This window comes from Haematobia irritans, chromosome 2, assembly GCF_050003625.1.
Source record: "Haematobia irritans isolate KBUSLIRL chromosome 2, ASM5000362v1, whole genome shotgun sequence".
In the NCBI taxonomy this organism is placed as follows: Eukaryota; Metazoa; Arthropoda; class Insecta; order Diptera; family Muscidae; genus Haematobia; species Haematobia irritans.
Genome location: NC_134398.1, coordinates 170,204,568 through 170,221,045, shown reverse-complemented (window position 1 = coordinate 170,221,045; position 16,478 = coordinate 170,204,568). Strand labels below are relative to the sequence as shown.

The window sequence follows — 16,478 nt, the reverse complement described above, 5'->3', positions numbered from 1 at the left end:
CATTTTGTCAAAATTTTATTTCCATAGAAAATTTTGTGAAAATTTTATTTCAATAGAAAATTTTGGAAAAATTTTATTTCTATAGAAAATTTTGTCAAAATTTTATTTCTATAGAAAATTTTGTCAAAATTTTATTTCTATAAAAAAATTTTGTCAACATTTTATTTCTATAGAAAATTTTGTCAAAATTTTATTTCTATAGAAAATTTTGTCAAAATTTTATTTCTATAGAAAAATTTGTCAAAATTTTATTACTAAAGAACATTTGTCAACATTTTATTTCTATAGAAAATTTTTTCAACATTTTATTTCTATAGAAAATTTTGTCAACATTTTATTTCTATAGAAAATTTTGTCAAAATTTTATTTCTATAGAAAATGTTGTCAAAATATAATGTTAAGGACTCGGCGGATTTTAAGACAAGATTGGAAAATATGACGATTGAAGATGATGAAGTTTTAATATCCTTTGACGTGGTGCCATTATTTCCAAGCATTCCGGTAAAGCTAGCAATTCAGACGATTGAAAGAAAATGGACCATAATTGAGCAGTATACGAACATGACGAAGGATTTATTCATAGATTTAATTACATTTTGTATCAAGGACACCAGATATTTTAAATTCGAGGACAAGATTTATGAGCAATTAAAAGGTATGCCAATGGGTTCCCCTGCTTCACCAATTGTAGCAGACGTTATTATGGAGGAACTTTTAGACGAAGTATTTAAAAATATTACTAAACCACCGATATTAACAAAATACGTAGATGACATCTTCGCAATCATAAAGGCATCAGAAGTCGACGAAACACTAAAGGCCTTAAACTCATTTAATAGACAAATTCAATTTACAAAGGAATTAGAACAGGACAATAAACTACCATATCTTGACGTAATCATACATAGACAAGGAAACCAACTGAGACTAAATTGGTACCAAAAACCAACGGCTTCTGGGAGACTGCTCAATTTCTACTCTAAGCACAGTAAACGTATAATAATCAATACAGCGACAAATTTCATAAGAAGGATATTTAATATTAGTGATCCAGAATTTCATTCTGAAAATGAAAATAAAATTAAACGAATTCTCCAAGACAACAATTTCCCACAACGAACGATATATCAACTCTTATCGAAAGTAAAAGCCAACCAACATAACAACCGAGAATTGACCAAAAAAAAGGATTCAAAAATATACAAACCAGTGACATATATACCAAACTTCTCCGAGAGACTCTCCAAGTCTGACATATACAATAAAGAAAAATATCAACTTGCGTTAAAAACTACAAACACTGTCAACGGATTATTTAGTAAAACAAAAACAAAAATTAAGAATGAAGACCAACACAACGTAGTATATAAGATAAAATGCAACGGTGACAAATCCAACTTATGCCAAAAGACATATATTGGTACGGCAATGACAAAATTAAAAACAAGATTGTCTTCACATAAATCAGATATAAAAACAACAGACAAACCAATGGAACAAAAAACAGCACTTGCGGCCCACTGTACATTGACTGGTCACAAACCTAACTTTAATAACGTAGAAATCCTATGCAAGGAAAACAACAACAGACGAAGATTTACTCTGGAAATGTTACACATAATTAACACTCCCACTAACGAGAGAATAAACTATAAAAAAGATATTGATACAAAAATACAGGAGAAAGTGATCACCAGTAGAAAACCAGACAGCGAAGTAACAAGACATCGGATAAAATGTAAATGACAATAGTTTGATTTTAATTTGTGAATTTTGTAATTAACTTTTGTTTAATTTTGTAATTTGTAGCCTTGAAAACGGTCTGACGAAGTCAACCGAAATATCGGAAAATAAAAAACTAGAAACCAACAATTTCGAGTTTAATTTATAGACCTACAGCCGAGATTATGAGATAAAAATCATAAAAATTAAAATAAAAGGTCAACAATATCAAAAAAAAAAAATTATTTCTATAAAAATTTTTGTCAAAATTTTATTTCCATAGAAAATTTTGTCAAAATTTTATTTCTATAGAAAATTTTGTTAAAATTTTATTTCTATAGAAATTTTTGTCAAAATTTTATTTCCATAGAAAATTTTGTCAAAATTTTATTTCTATAAAAAAATTTGCAAAATTTTTTTTCTATAGAAAATATTGTCAACATTTTATTTCTGTAGAAAATTTTGTCAACATTTTATTTCTATAGAAAGTTTTGTCAAAATTTTATTTCTATAGAAAATTTTCTCAAAATTTTATTTCTAGAAAACTTTTTCAAAACTTTATATCTGTGGAAAGATTTTGTACATTTTTATTTCTAAGAAAATTTTTGCAAAATTTAATTTTAATAGAAAATTTCGTCAAAATTTTATTTCTATAGATGATTTTGATAAATTTTATTTCTGAAGAAAATTGCACCTCTTAATTAGAGAGTCAACCAATACGAGTTTTATGATCAAATTTTGGAAAATCGTTGCCCGATTATATACGTAAATATTAACGATCTTTATTTTTAAATAAAAATTTAAATCTAATCATTAAAATGTTTTTATGTTATTTTTATACAAAACTGAATTCATTATGCTTTTGTTGATGAAATGATATTAATAAGTTTGTGTTTAAGAAAAAATTAGTTTTTTTTTAATATTATTTGATAGATTTTTTGACGATTGTTAGAATAGAAGTGACGATTATGACGATTTCTTCGGAAAAAAGTGACGATTTTCCTAGAAATTTTATTGGCAGTCCTGGATGGGGTACATATCATTTCCTGGATTATCGTGGGATGTATGTCTGTCCATCTGCTACTTCTAATTGTTTTCGCATGGGAATATTTTTTGACTTTGCATTCTATTTAGTAAGTACAGTATTACCGACTGTAAAATATCTGATGAATTTATGACTAAATTAATGAAATTATCGATTATCGCTCTTCTCAAGCATAGATGTATCGCAAGCATTTAAGTACTAAATTTCTTTATCCTATGTTTAAGCATTCTTACTTTCACACTCATAATCATTTGTTTCAAACTGAGTTCTTGTGTTACATAACTCTAAAAACTAAGGTGAATTATATTTTAATCTGAATTGCGCATAAAAATTAAATAAAGAATATTTTCGTAGAATGTTAAAGCAGCATCACCGAATCTGCTATTGGAACTTGGTTTTATTTTTTACATACAGGGATATTTTCTTAAATTACGTATTAATGGTAATCGTGATTGTTTTGAAATTCTTTTTTTTTTTCTTACAACGACATATAATCCGACCCCCAAGTAATTCAATTGACGATAACAGTCTTTACTAGATCTTTGTATGCAAACCCTGGGGATACATAAGATTCGGCTTGACCATATATACTTGTTAGTTTTAAAATAGATTCGTTTTAAGAAACTTCCTAATCGAAACATCTAAAAGAATGCAAACGATTCAAAATTAAAAAAAATAAAACACCTCCATTCTATGACAAGCCCATGTAAAATTTTTTAGACATGATCCAAATTTGCTTTATTTTCTGATCACAAGTTGGGTAAATAGAAAAGTAGGGAACTTCCCCAAGTGTTTTTCTCAGTGTATATATATACATATTTATTTAAAAACAGTTTTGGACGGATCCTAGATTCTGGATCCTCCTTCCATATGTAAATGGACACCATTGTCACATATGCACGTCCTCAAGTGATACAGAGAGAACATTAACCAAAATATTGCGTGTTTGGCGTTATCAAATAGTCGACATTCATTTCGCCACTATTTTGTGTGGTGACTATGCTTAGCAAACGCCTTCTACTTTTCATATGTTCAACGTACCTACATTTGTGTGAGTGTTCCTGTTAATATAGCCATTTGTGATAAGGGTTTTCTACACTGAAAAAAAAGCATACTCGGTTCCAAAGATTTTGTCTTTACTTTAAAAAATTTGGTATTGATTCCGAGCCAAAGAAGCGGAGAATACAAGTAAGGATACTTTTAAGACACAATTCTCTTTTAAATTTAGGTTTTGTGTACTTGCTTCTAGGAAGCAAATTTTAATTTTTCGCTTTCTCAGCTTTTTTTCTTCATATGCTTTCAAAATCCTTTAAAAACGAGTTAACGACAACTTTATTTTCCAAATTAAGACTCGACTTCCAGTAGAAATTATGCTATGTTTGAAGTAAAAAACTTCTTTAAAATAAAGTTTGTAAAAACATGTCCTATATTTGAACGATTTTTTGCTTTGTAGTCAAGATGCAAAAAGACAACAAATTTAAAGACAATTTCATTAAATTTAAAGAATTTTTCTGAATTATTAAAGTCAAGTTGACCTTAGCCTATAAATTTTTTCTTTCATGTTAAGATACCCATTTTTAACTCAAATCACTTAATTATAAGTACAATACGACTTCATTGAAAAGTTTATCGACTTTTGGACAAGGAAAATAACTTTATTTTAGAGAAATGCGTCTTCTATGCTAAGCAAAATTTGTATTCGTATTTTAAAGACATGAAATCTTTGACCTCACGACAATATTTTTTTCAGTGTAGGCTTTTGTTTGTTTTTTGCTACTGCAGCAGTTTGGTAAATAATTCGCATACTAAAAACGTTATAATTGTGGTATTTTAATTTTTGGTAAGAGTTTTATATGGATAGCAATCGACCGCTAAAGGCAATCAAGAGAAGAAAATGTCATTCTCAATTTTAATATTTTGATATGGGGAAAACTTCACACATAATTGGAAGTGAACTAGATTGGCACAATGTGAGCAAGTAAGACATACAAAAATCAATAGTCTAGATATATGTCCCCATGAATAGCTCCTTTCCAAATTTAGCCGATTCGGATTAAATCTTCTCTATATCATCACATAGACCGCTGGTCAGCACATAGTTTCGGTATTCCACAGTTTCGGTAAGAAATCGAGGTTTCGATTTCATACTACTGGAACTATAAAACCGTACTATTCACTACTATGGTAAACACATGGATGTCCTTGGAGACTAAGGCAAAAAAGGTCTCATTTACACTCAAAAAGTTAACTTCGATTCAAAGATTTTGACCTTGCCTTACGGACTTTGGTATTGCTTCCGAGCCACATCTTCCTTAAAGGCATTCTTTTGAGAGCTATCTAGCTTTAATTATAGGCTTTTAAAAAATTAAAATTAGATAAAAAAATTATTTGTAGAAATTCCATGAATAACAAAGCAATTCAGCTATGTTATTCACGTGAAAATAAATAGCAAGTTTAATAACCGAAATTATAAAGTAAGACACGTTTTCTTATTTTCAAGAAAACTTTAATAAAAATAGAAAAAAACATTTTTGATTTGATGAAATAATCTTGAAATTAAGTGTAGTATGGAATTTTCGACTTATTTAGAGCATTTGCAATTTTTAATGTTTTGTTTTTATTAAGAAAAAAACTTCTTTACTACTCAAGTAAAGGGTGATTTGTTAAGAGCTTGATAACTTTTTTTAAAAAAAAAACGCATAAAATTTGCAAAATCTCATCGGATCTTTATTTGAAACGTTAGATTGGTCCATGACATTTACTTTTTGAAGATAATTTCATTTAAATGTTGACCGCGGCTGCGTCTTAGGTGGTCCATTCGGAAAGTCCAATTTTGGGCAACTTTTTCGAGCATTTCGGCCGGAATAGCCCGAATTTCTTCGGAAATGTTGTCTTCCAAAGCTGGAATAGTTGCTGGCTTATTTCTGTAGACTTTAGACTTGACGTAGCCCCACAAAAAATAGTCTAAAGGCGTCAAATCGCATGATCTTGGTGGCCAACTTACCGGTCCATTTCTTGAGATGAATTGTTCTCCGAAGTTTTCCCTCAAAATGGCCATAGAATCGCGAGCTGTGTGGCATGTAGCGCCACCTTGTTGAAACCACATGTCAACCAAGTTCAGTTCTTCCATTTTTGGCAACAAAAAGTTTGTTAGCATCGAACGATAGCGATCGCCATTCACCGTAACGTTGCGTTCAACAGCATCTTTGAAAAAATACGGTCCAATGATTCCACCAGCGTACAAACCACACCAAACAGTGCATTTTTCGGGATGCATGGGCAGTTCTTGAACGGCTTCTGGTTGCTCTTCACTCCAAATGCGGCAATTTTGCTTATTTACGTAGCCATTCAACCAGAAATGAGCCTCATCGCTGAACAAAATTTGTCGATAAAAAAGCGGATTTTCTGCCAACTTTTCTAGGGCCCATTCACTGAAAATTCGACGTTGTGGCTCGTTAGTAAGTCTATTCATGATGAAATGTCAAAGCATACTGAGCATCTTTCTCTTTGACACCATGTCTGAAATCCCACGTGATCTGTCAAATACTAATGCATGAAAATCCTAACCTCAAAAGAATCACCCTTTATATATATTATTATTACTTAATACAATTGTATTCGTGGATAACATTGATAATATATCGCAAACAGAGAATGAACATTTGATAAATGAGATCTGCATCTTATTTTAAAAGACCGTTTCAAATGAGCTGTGTTTGTCCCAAAAAAAAACCGCTCGGAATCAATATAAAAATTCAAGAATAACAAATACCGTTTTACTATATAGAAATAAAATTTTGCTAAAATTTCCTACAGAAATGAAATTTTGCCAAAGTTTCCTTTAAGAATGAAATTTTGCCAAAGTTTCGTTAAGGAATGAAATTTTGCCAAAATTTCCATTAGAAATGAAAATTTTATAAAAAATTTCTTATAAAAATTAAATTTTGCAAAATTTACGAAAGATATGAAATTTTGACAAAATTTTCTTTATAAATAAAAAACAGAAATTTTGACAAAATTCCCTAAACACCCAAAAAATGATCCCTCTATGTCACTAAAGCAAATTTAACTTTATTTTACTTCATGAAATTATTATGTTTTGAAAAAGTTTCCTTGATTTTAATAATTATACCCTTCACCACTACTGTGGTACAGGGTATAATAAGTTTGTGCATTTGTATGTAACGCCAAGAAGGAGTAATCATAGACCAACCTTGTAGTATACGGATCGGCTTAGAATTAAATTCTGAGTCGATTTACCGATGTCCGTCTGTCTGTTGATGTATTTTTGTGTGCAAAGTACAACTCGCAGTTTTAGTCCGATTGTCCTAAAATTTGGTATATGGTAATGTTTCGGATCCTATTGATTTTGGAAAAAATCGGTTCAGATTTAGATATAGCTGCCATATATTTTTCACCGATCTGGTCATAATTGGAGTGTATATCAACCGATTCTCCTCAATTTCCGTACATCCGAATATTTTATGAGTCTCGAAAAACTTGCATAATATCAGCCAAATCAGTTCAGATTTAGATATAGCTCCCATATATAGCTTTCGCCCGATTTACACTCATTTGCCCACAGAGGCCAATTTTTTGTTCCGATTTAGTTGAAATTTTGCATAGGGAGTAGAATTAGCATTGTAACTATGCGTGCCAAATTTGGTTGAAATCGGTTCAGATTTGGATATATCTTCCATATATAGCTTTCGCCCGATTTACACTCATATGACCACAGAGGCCAATTTTTAACTCCGATTTAGTTGAAATTTTGCACAGGGAGTAGAATTAGCATTGTAGCTATGCGTGCCAAATTTCGTTGAAATCGGTTCAGATTTAGATATAACTCCCATATATATGTTTTTCTGATTTCGACAAAAATGGTCAAAATACCAACATTTTCCTTGTAAAATCGTCTCTGCTTAGTCGAAAATTTGTAAAAATGACTCTAGTTTTCCTAAACTTGTAATACATATATATATCGAGCGATAAATCATAAATAAACTTTTGCGAAGTTTCCTTAAAATTGCTTCAGATTTAAATGTTTCCCATATTTTTTACTAAAATTGTGTTCCACCCTAGTGCATTAGCCTTGCATTAGGAATTCCTATTCAACCGTCGAACGGAACGGACGTGTTTTTCAATAGCGGATAAACTCATCGTAATAGGTACCTACTACGAATTTCAAGTGTGGTGGGATATTAAGCCACCATGCAGCGAAATTCCAAGTCATCCACTGGGTTGCTAACTTCAGGGCCCAGTGGACGGGTATCGACTGGAGTTATAAATCTGGGCAATGACCAAGAGTTAGGCCCAATTAGTCGACCTGTAGACGGGTCGACAGGTGGCGACACTCTGACAAGTCGAACTTTTTCTAAGGTAACGACATCAAAAGGAGGTAATCCCTCACGAAAGAGATTCAAGGAACGCAGAAATGCTTTGTTTATCCTAAAGAAGTTAGGATCAGTCGACCCAAGCACGCTGTCGGCTAAACAAAGCGATTCCTTAAAATGGGCTCAAGGAATTCTTGAGACTGGAAAAAGGGAACGATCGCCGGATGAGCTGCCATCCTCCAAAAGGGATCAAAGATCGTTTGCCTCAGTTGCTAAAGATAGCCTTGTGATGGCTATCATTAATAAAGGAGCATTGGACGGTATGGTTCCAAAGCAAAAATGGGGGGAAATTGAGAATGCTCTATCTGTTGTCTACTCACAGGTGCTGGAAAAGTTTCCCGGCCCAGATCCTCGACACCAAGAGGCTGGTTGGTATCAAGGACGATTTAAGCTAGTCGCATTTGAGGACCAGAGGTCTATAGAATGTTTTAAAGCTGCTCTGATACTAATTGGTGAAGTTTGGGAAGGAGCTGCTCTAGAGTTAGTCGAGAAGAAAGACATACCGGCTAGACCTAGAGCACATGCCTGGATACCTGCAAACCCTTCTGACCCTGAATCTATTTTAAATAGACTGAAACGATGCAATCCAGATCTTCCAACAGCTGATTGGAAGGTTGGCCGTTTGGATGAAGTGGATGGACCAAGACGGCATGCAGTGTTTATATTGAACACTCAGTCTTTGCCACATCTGGCAAAGTCCCAGGGCCGTGTATGTTATGGCTTTCATTATATCCAAATGAAGGTGTATAAAAACGATCAGCTAAAGGATTCAGAAATGGACAAGCCTCTGTCTGAATCAGAAGTAAGCGGATCCTCTTGCGAAGTCGAGGGAGATACCAAAGTTGAAGACATGGATAGATACCGTATGCGTGAGGAGGCTTCTATTGCCTCCGAACTCACCAAAGTCGAACCTATGGTTATTGCGAGAGTCACCGATATCTCTGAAGAGGACATTCTTGATGACTCGATCGAAGCGGCTGATGTGACGGTTGTTGAAAATCTCGATGGTCCTACGGATCCTCCAGATAAATCTTCATCATTGTAAGGCTGCATGTGCTGCCTTAAAAGTTCTCCTGATGAAAGGGGACATAGACATAGTTCTTATTCAAGAACCATATGTTTATAGAAACAAAATATGTGAATTAAGTACTCCGGGGTACAAACTATTGCAGTATACTGGTAATGATGTAATTCGAGCCTGTATAATTGCTAAAAACGAGCTTAACTTGTTTCTGCTTCCTTCAATGTGCAATGCAGACACTGTCGTTGCCAATTTAGAAATAGCCAAATGCAAATATTGGGTATCTTCGGTCTATATGGGACATGACAGGGAGATGCCTCCATGTGCCGTTAAGACCTTAGTTGAGGAGTCACTGAAAACAAAGACGAAACTCATTATGGGATGCGATGCGAATGCGCATCATAGTATATGGGGAAGTAGTGATACTAATGCAAGGGGAGGGTCGCTAATAGAGTTTATTTTGCGTACTAATCTGGTAGTTTGCAACAAGGGAGATGCCCCAACCTTTGTCACTAAAAACAGGCAAGACGTTTTGGACATCACCTTGGCCTCGCAAGAACTGAATGAAATGATATCTGAGTGGCATGTTTTAAGTGAACACAGCTTCTCAGATCATCGCTACATCAGTTTCAAATTTGATGTTCATATCACCAAGACCATATTTTCGCCAAATGTTAGGAAAGCTGACTGGAATAGGTATAGGGAATCGTTCAATATGATGATACCGGAAATAACAGAGACAAATATGAGAAATGTGCAAGATATCGAACACGCAGTGGAGCGGATTACTAAGGCCTTCAACATCTCACTGAAAGCTGCATGCCCTAGAGGAAAGCCAAGGGGGAAACATCGACCACCATGGTGGTCTACGGAATTAAGTAATATGAGGAAATCCTGCAGGAAGCTCTTTAACAAGGCAAAGTCCACCAGAGCCCCTGAGGACTGGGACGCTTACAAGAGGAATCTGAGAGGATACAAGCGAGAACTGAGAAAGGCTCAGCATAACTCTTGGAATGACTACTGCAGCAGTATTGAGAATACGTCCGAGGCTTCCCGACTACGGAAGGTTCTAGCATCCACCAACTCCGCTCCAGGTTTCATTAAAACATCGGAGGGAAATTGGACAACGTCCAGTGAGGAGACGCTGGAGGTACTATTGGACACACATTTTCCTGGAAATCAGACGGTTGAACCATGTACTGGCGGTGCCACAGTTGCTCAGCGGTCGTTTCCTGTCGAGGAAATTGTATCGGAAACTAGAATAAGATGGGCGCTAAATAGCTTTGGACCATTCAAATCCCCCGGACCTGATGGAATTACTCCGGCGGAGTTGCAAGCTGTAACTGACAAAATTATCCCCTGGTTGTCAGTGATATATAAAGGATGTATCAACTTATCATATATCCCAGGAAAGTGGAGGGAAACAAAAGTCGTTTTCATACCTAAAGCGGGAAAAGCCTCTCACTCGAGGGCGAAGGATTTCCGACCAATCAGCTTATCCTCATTCCTACTTAAGACTCTGGAGAGGATGATAGATATTTATCTTAGAACTAGCATCGATTCAAGGTTGTTCTCGAAAGGACAGCATGCATACTCGAAGGGCAGGTCTACTGAGACCGCACTACATGAACTAGTTAGCTTTATTGAAAGCTCACTATCTGTCAAAGAATACACAATCGTGGCGTTTCTAGACATCGAAGGGGCGTTCAATAATGTCCATCCGAGCTCGATATTAAATGGACTGACAACTCTGAATGTTGATCCATGTATACTCAGGCTGTTAGACGAACTGCTAATGAAGAGACGTATTTCAGCCACACTAGGTCAAGCAAACATACAAAGGTATGTGAACAGAGGCACTCCCCAAGGAGGAGTTATATCACCTCTTCTTTGGAATGTTGCTATAAATAGCCTTCTGGTTACTCTAGAAAAAGAAAGGATAAAAGTGGTGGCATACGCAGATGATGTGGCTCTGGCAGTCAGGGGAAAATTCCCATCCACAATCAGAGATATTATTCAGAGGGCCCTCCGGATGACTGAGAAATGGGCGAAAGACAATGGTCTTGGGGTAAATCCTGCAAAGACAGAATTAGTCATGTACTGCAACGATCGCAAAACTCCCACGGTTAGGCCTATTTCCTTAGGGGGTATTGAAATTCCCTTTGGTGAATGTGCAAAATACCTTGGCGTTATTTTGGACAGGAAGCTGAACTTTAAGCTTAATATTGAAGAAAGGGCGAGAAAGGCAACTGTAGCTTTGTACTCGTGCAAAAAGGCAATAGGAAAAAAGTGGGGACTGAAACCAAAAATTGTGCATTGGCTATACACGGCAGTGGTTAGACCTATAATGCTATATGGTGTTGTAGTCTGGTGGCCGGCACTTCAGAAACCGACTTGTTTAGATAAAGTTCAGCGTATGGCGTGTTTGTGTATTTCAGGCGCATTCAGCAAGACAGGAACAAATTCCCTTAATGTCGTGCTGCATCTATTGCCTTTAGACATTTTGGCCAAACAGTCAGCTGCAACAACGGCTGTGCGGTTGCGCGAACTATCGCTGTGGTCGGAAAAAGGTTACGGTCACAGTTCTGTCCTCAAAACAATGCCAGATGTGCCTAACGTAGTGGATTACACTTTGGCGAGTCCACTTTTCGACAAAAAGTTTGAGACTCTAATTCCCAACAGTGAGGCGTGGTGCACGCAGACCCCGGGGAATAAAGAATATATAGATTTCTACACTGATGGCTCCAAATTGGATGGACAAGTGGGGTTCGGAGTATATTCTAATGATCTGGAACTTCGAATAGCGAAAAGATTACCTAATCACTATAGTGTTTTTCAGGCTGAAATATTAGCAATAAGAGAGGTGGCGAATTGGCTGAGAAGTAATGTTCCAAAAAATGTGGGCATTAATATATACTCAGACAGTCAACCTGCAATAAAATCCTTGGACTCTGTGTTCCTCAACTCGAAAACGGCCATCGACTGCCGCAAATCTCTCAATGAGATGGCTGAGCAGTACAATATTCACCTAATATGGGTGCCTGGCCATAGGAACATACCGGGGAACTGCGAAGCGGATGAGTTGGCAAGGCTAGGGACTACCTTACATATTCCAGGGGAACTAGAATTTGTTGGTATGCCCCTAGCTACCTGCAAGCTCATGCTGCGTGAGAAGGCTGTTATGATGGCAAATGTTCGATGGGAGAATTGCAAGGGTTGTAACGACACCAAGCAAATATGGCCCCATTTCAACTTAAACCGCACACTAGATATGCTAATGTTCTCGAGACGTCAGATATCACTCCTGATATCTGCTATAACGGGTCGCTGCCTGATAGGCGATTTTGCAAAAACTATTGGCGCGAAGTATAATGACTTTTGTATGAGCTGTCATGATGCGGAGGAAAAAGAATCAATTAAACACCTCTTGTGTGAGTGTCCTGCATTTTGTGTAAAGCGCAAGCAACTTTTAGGAGCATATAGCTTCAGATTACTGGCGGATCTGGAAAACGTTAACTTAAGCAGTCTGCTACTGTTTTTGGAACAATCTGGTTGGTTCAACAAAGAAAAATAATCAAGAAGGTTCAGCGGTTAAAACTAGAAGTGCCCATATGTAATAGGTACTTTTAGTTAATGTGGTATCACAATGGACTGAATAGTCTAAGTGAGCCTGAATCTTAATCGGGCTGCCACTTTAACCTAACCTAACCTAGTGCATTAGCCAACATAAATTTTGAGTCTACAGATTTTGTAAAAGTCTATCGAATTCTGTCCAAATCGAGTGATATTTAAATGTATGTATTTGGGACAAAACTTTATATATAGCGCCCAACACATTTGACGGATGTGATATGGTATCGAAAATTTAGATCTACAAAGTGGTGCAGGGTATAATATAGTCGGCCCCGCCCGAATTTAGACTTTCCTTACTTGTGTTTTGCGTACGTTTGCTAAATGAATTCAAACAGGGTAGAATATTCTATAAAAATTAAGCATAAAGATTTACTAAATTCGTATCTCCCACAAAATAGTTCAGAATTTCTTAAAATTTATAAATGTTACCAATAAGGCGCCCTTGTTGAACTTCATATGACACTAAAGACATTTTTGCCATATTTAACTCCAATATTTTCCTTCAAACCATGAAATTTTCTTTAACAATTAAAAAATAATTATGTTTAATAAATTTTCTTGATTTTTTATACCCTCCACCATAGGATATATATTAACTTTGCCATTCCGTTTGTAACACATCGAAATATTGCTCTAAGACCCCCATAAAGTATATATATTCTGGGTCGTGGTGAATCGATCTAAGCATGCCCGTCCATCCGTCTGTTGAAATCACGCTAACTTCCGAACAAAACCATCTATCGACTTGAAACTTGGCACAAGTAGTTGTTGTTGATATAGGTCGGATGGTATTGCAACTGGGCCATATCGGTCGACTTTTACGTATAGCCCACATATAAACGGACCCTCAGATTTGGCTTGCGGAGCCTCTAAGAGAAGCATATTTCATCCGATCCGGCTGAAATTTGGTACATCGTGTTGGTATATAGTTTCTAACAACTATGCAAAAATTTGTCCACATCGGTCCATAATTATATATAGCCCCCATATAAACCGATCCCCAGATTTGGCTTGCGGAGCCTCAAAGAGAAGCAAATTTCATCCGATCCGGCTGAAATTTGGTACATGGTGTTGGTATATGGTCTATAATAACCATGCAAAAATTGGTCCACATCGGTTCATAATTATATATAGCCCCCATATAAACGGTTCTCCAGATTTGACCTCCGGAGCCTCTTGGAGGAGCAAAATTCATCCGATCCGGTTCAAATGTGGAATGTAGTGTTAGCATACGGTCTCTAATATCCATGCAAAAATTGGTTCACATCGGTTCATAATTATATATAGCCCCCATATAAACCGATCCCCAGAAATGACTTGCGGAGCCACTAAGAGAAGCAAATTTCATCCGATCCGATTGAAATTTGGAACATGGTGTTAGTATATGGTCTCTAGCAACCGTGCCAGAATTGGTCCATATCGGTCCATAAGTATATATAGCCCCCATATAAACCGTTCTCCAGATTTGATCTCCGGAGCCTCTTAGAGAAGCAAAATTCATCCGATCCGGTTCAAATTTGGAACGTAGTGTTAGTATATGGCCGCTAACAACCATACCAAAATTGGTCCATATCGGTCTAGAGTTACATATAGCCAATCCCCAATCACACAAAAATTGATCCATATCGGTTCATAATCATGGTTGCCACTCAAGCCAAAAATAATCTACCAAAATTTTATTTCTATAGAAAATTTTGTCAAAATTTTATTTCCATCGAAAATTTTGTTAAAATTTTATTTCTATAGAAAATTTTGTGAAAATTTCATTTCTATAGAAAATTTTGTCAAAATTGTATTTCTATGGAAAATTTTTTTAATTTAATATATAACACGTATGGACTTACAATTTAGAAGACGGTGTTAGGAAGTTTTAAGATACCTTGCCATCGGCAAGCGTTACCGCAACCCAAGTAATTCGATTGTGGATGGCAGTGTTTAGAAGAAGTTTCTACGCAATCCATGGTGGAGGGTACATAAGTTTCGGCCTGGCCGAACTTGTTTTTTTTTCTAAAATGAACCAAAAATTTCCTTTTCCTAAAATGAACCAAAATTTTTCTTTTTGGTGGGTTTACTGTTTTTTATTGTAGAAATGATATTTTAATATCTTAGAACTTCTTAACATTGTTTTCTTAAATGTCAGTTAGTCTATATTCCCCAATGTTCTGATCAGAGAATGAAGCCGCCGACCATTTTTGCCAGTGGACACCGCCGCCGAACATGTCGACCCAAATTTAGCCACCAATTAAACAAAAATATCGGTTTAAATCAGAAAAATGTATTATTGACTGTCGTATATTTAGCCAAAATTTTGAACCTTTCGCCCACAATCAATGAATTGCAAGCTGCTATAATAATTTTGCACAAATTTGGCTTCGAAAATTTGAATGAAATAGGATTCATCAAAAGCATTTTAAAATGGAATAAAGAAATCATTAGTGCGTGCTTTGTCAAAATAAGATATATTTTTTTTTCGTATATTCCTTAAAAACCGAAAACATCGACAGCTATATGAGTTATGAAAAGTTTTTTTTTTTTGATAATAATTTAACTTGTTCCAAAAATCGTCATAGCAAAGAAATGGAAAACTTTTATTGGACGGGATTTTTTGTGTATTGAAAGTTTTAATTACTTTCATTGTTCTATTTTTTTGAATGCCTTAATTCAATTTGAAGACTCAGTGTCAAGGAGACCAGTATTCGAGTTGAGTCAAGCATAACAGACTTTTTATGATTTCTGACTATTAAGGACAATAAACCTACACATACCCACACACACACTAACATAAGGAATGAGATGAAAGAAAACATGAGAAAAAGGAAATAACTTTTCCATTTGTCCTGTGATGTGACCCCACACCCATTCGTATGACATTGAGTCCCTGTGCGATAATTTAAAACTTTTACTACGACATTGACATGGTACACACGTTCCCAGCTTAAGAAGATGAGTACAAAACTGTATCGCAACAAAAACAAGCCAGCTACAAAAAATTGTTTCCCAACAAAAAAATTTGCTTGCTTTCCTTATTTTTTTTTTTGCAATGTCTTTCTCCCCTAGTTTTGTGCTCTAAAGTACCGGTAAAAATATTGTTTTGTTTTGAATTTCAATGCAGGAGTAATACGAGGAGTACACTACGAAATATGAATTTTTAATTTGATGTTTACAATATTGTTGAGTTTCGAATTAAATTTTATAAGAAATTCAAAACAAACAAAAAATCATGTTTACGGATTTGATTGAAGTATTAGTCCTTCATCCCATATTAAAAAAGGAGCAAGGGATTATCCCTTGAGTTGATCTAGCACAGGCTGTCTGTCCGTTCATATAATCATCTATTAGAAAGTAAAGCGTTCACTAGATGTTAATACAGTGGGTAAAGATAATGTTAACACTATAAAATATCAAAGTGCCGATCATCTCAAGACCAAATGTTGATCTTACACTTCATAAAGTAAATATATTTTTGGTAGTGATGAAACTATGATTCGATCGATCGAAATTTGACATTTTGTATGTGACCCATCTCGAGGAGATACTGAATATCTACAGTGAGATTATGATGCTAGCAATGTGTTCTATTAAATCCTAAGAATACTTTTAAAATTCGAGCAAATTAACTTTAAATCAATTAAAGATGGGTCCGATTTGCATTGATTTCGGAGAA

At 35.3% G+C, this 16,478-nt stretch overlaps 1 protein-coding gene across 1 annotated transcript; it reads left to right on the top strand.

The window, feature by feature from the left end:
- Window positions 1-435: 435 nt before the first annotated feature.
- On the top strand, window positions 436-16,249 carry LOC142225154 (uncharacterized). The gene is made up of 4 exons (XM_075294931.1): window positions 436-1,359; window positions 4,848-4,887; window positions 15,872-15,891; window positions 16,154-16,249. Exons 1-4 carry the CDS (start codon window positions 436-438, stop codon window positions 16,247-16,249), a joined length of 1,080 nt encoding a protein of 359 aa, XP_075151046.1.
- The last annotated feature ends 229 nt before the right edge of the window (window positions 16,250-16,478 follow it).

Excerpts from the sequence above, each read along its gene's own strand:
- LOC142225154 (XM_075294931.1), top strand. The coding sequence starts at position 436 with ATGACGATTGAAGATGATGAAGTTTTAATATCCTTTGACGTGGTGCCA. Across the intron at positions 1,360-4,847 it reads AGAATGAAGACCAACACAAC|ACCGCTGGTCAGCACATAGT; the intron begins GTAGTATATAAG and ends ATCATCACATAG. Across the intron at positions 15,892-16,153 it reads TTTTGTGCTCTAAAGTACCG|AAAGTAAAGCGTTCACTAGA; the intron begins GTAAAAATATTG and ends ATCATCTATTAG.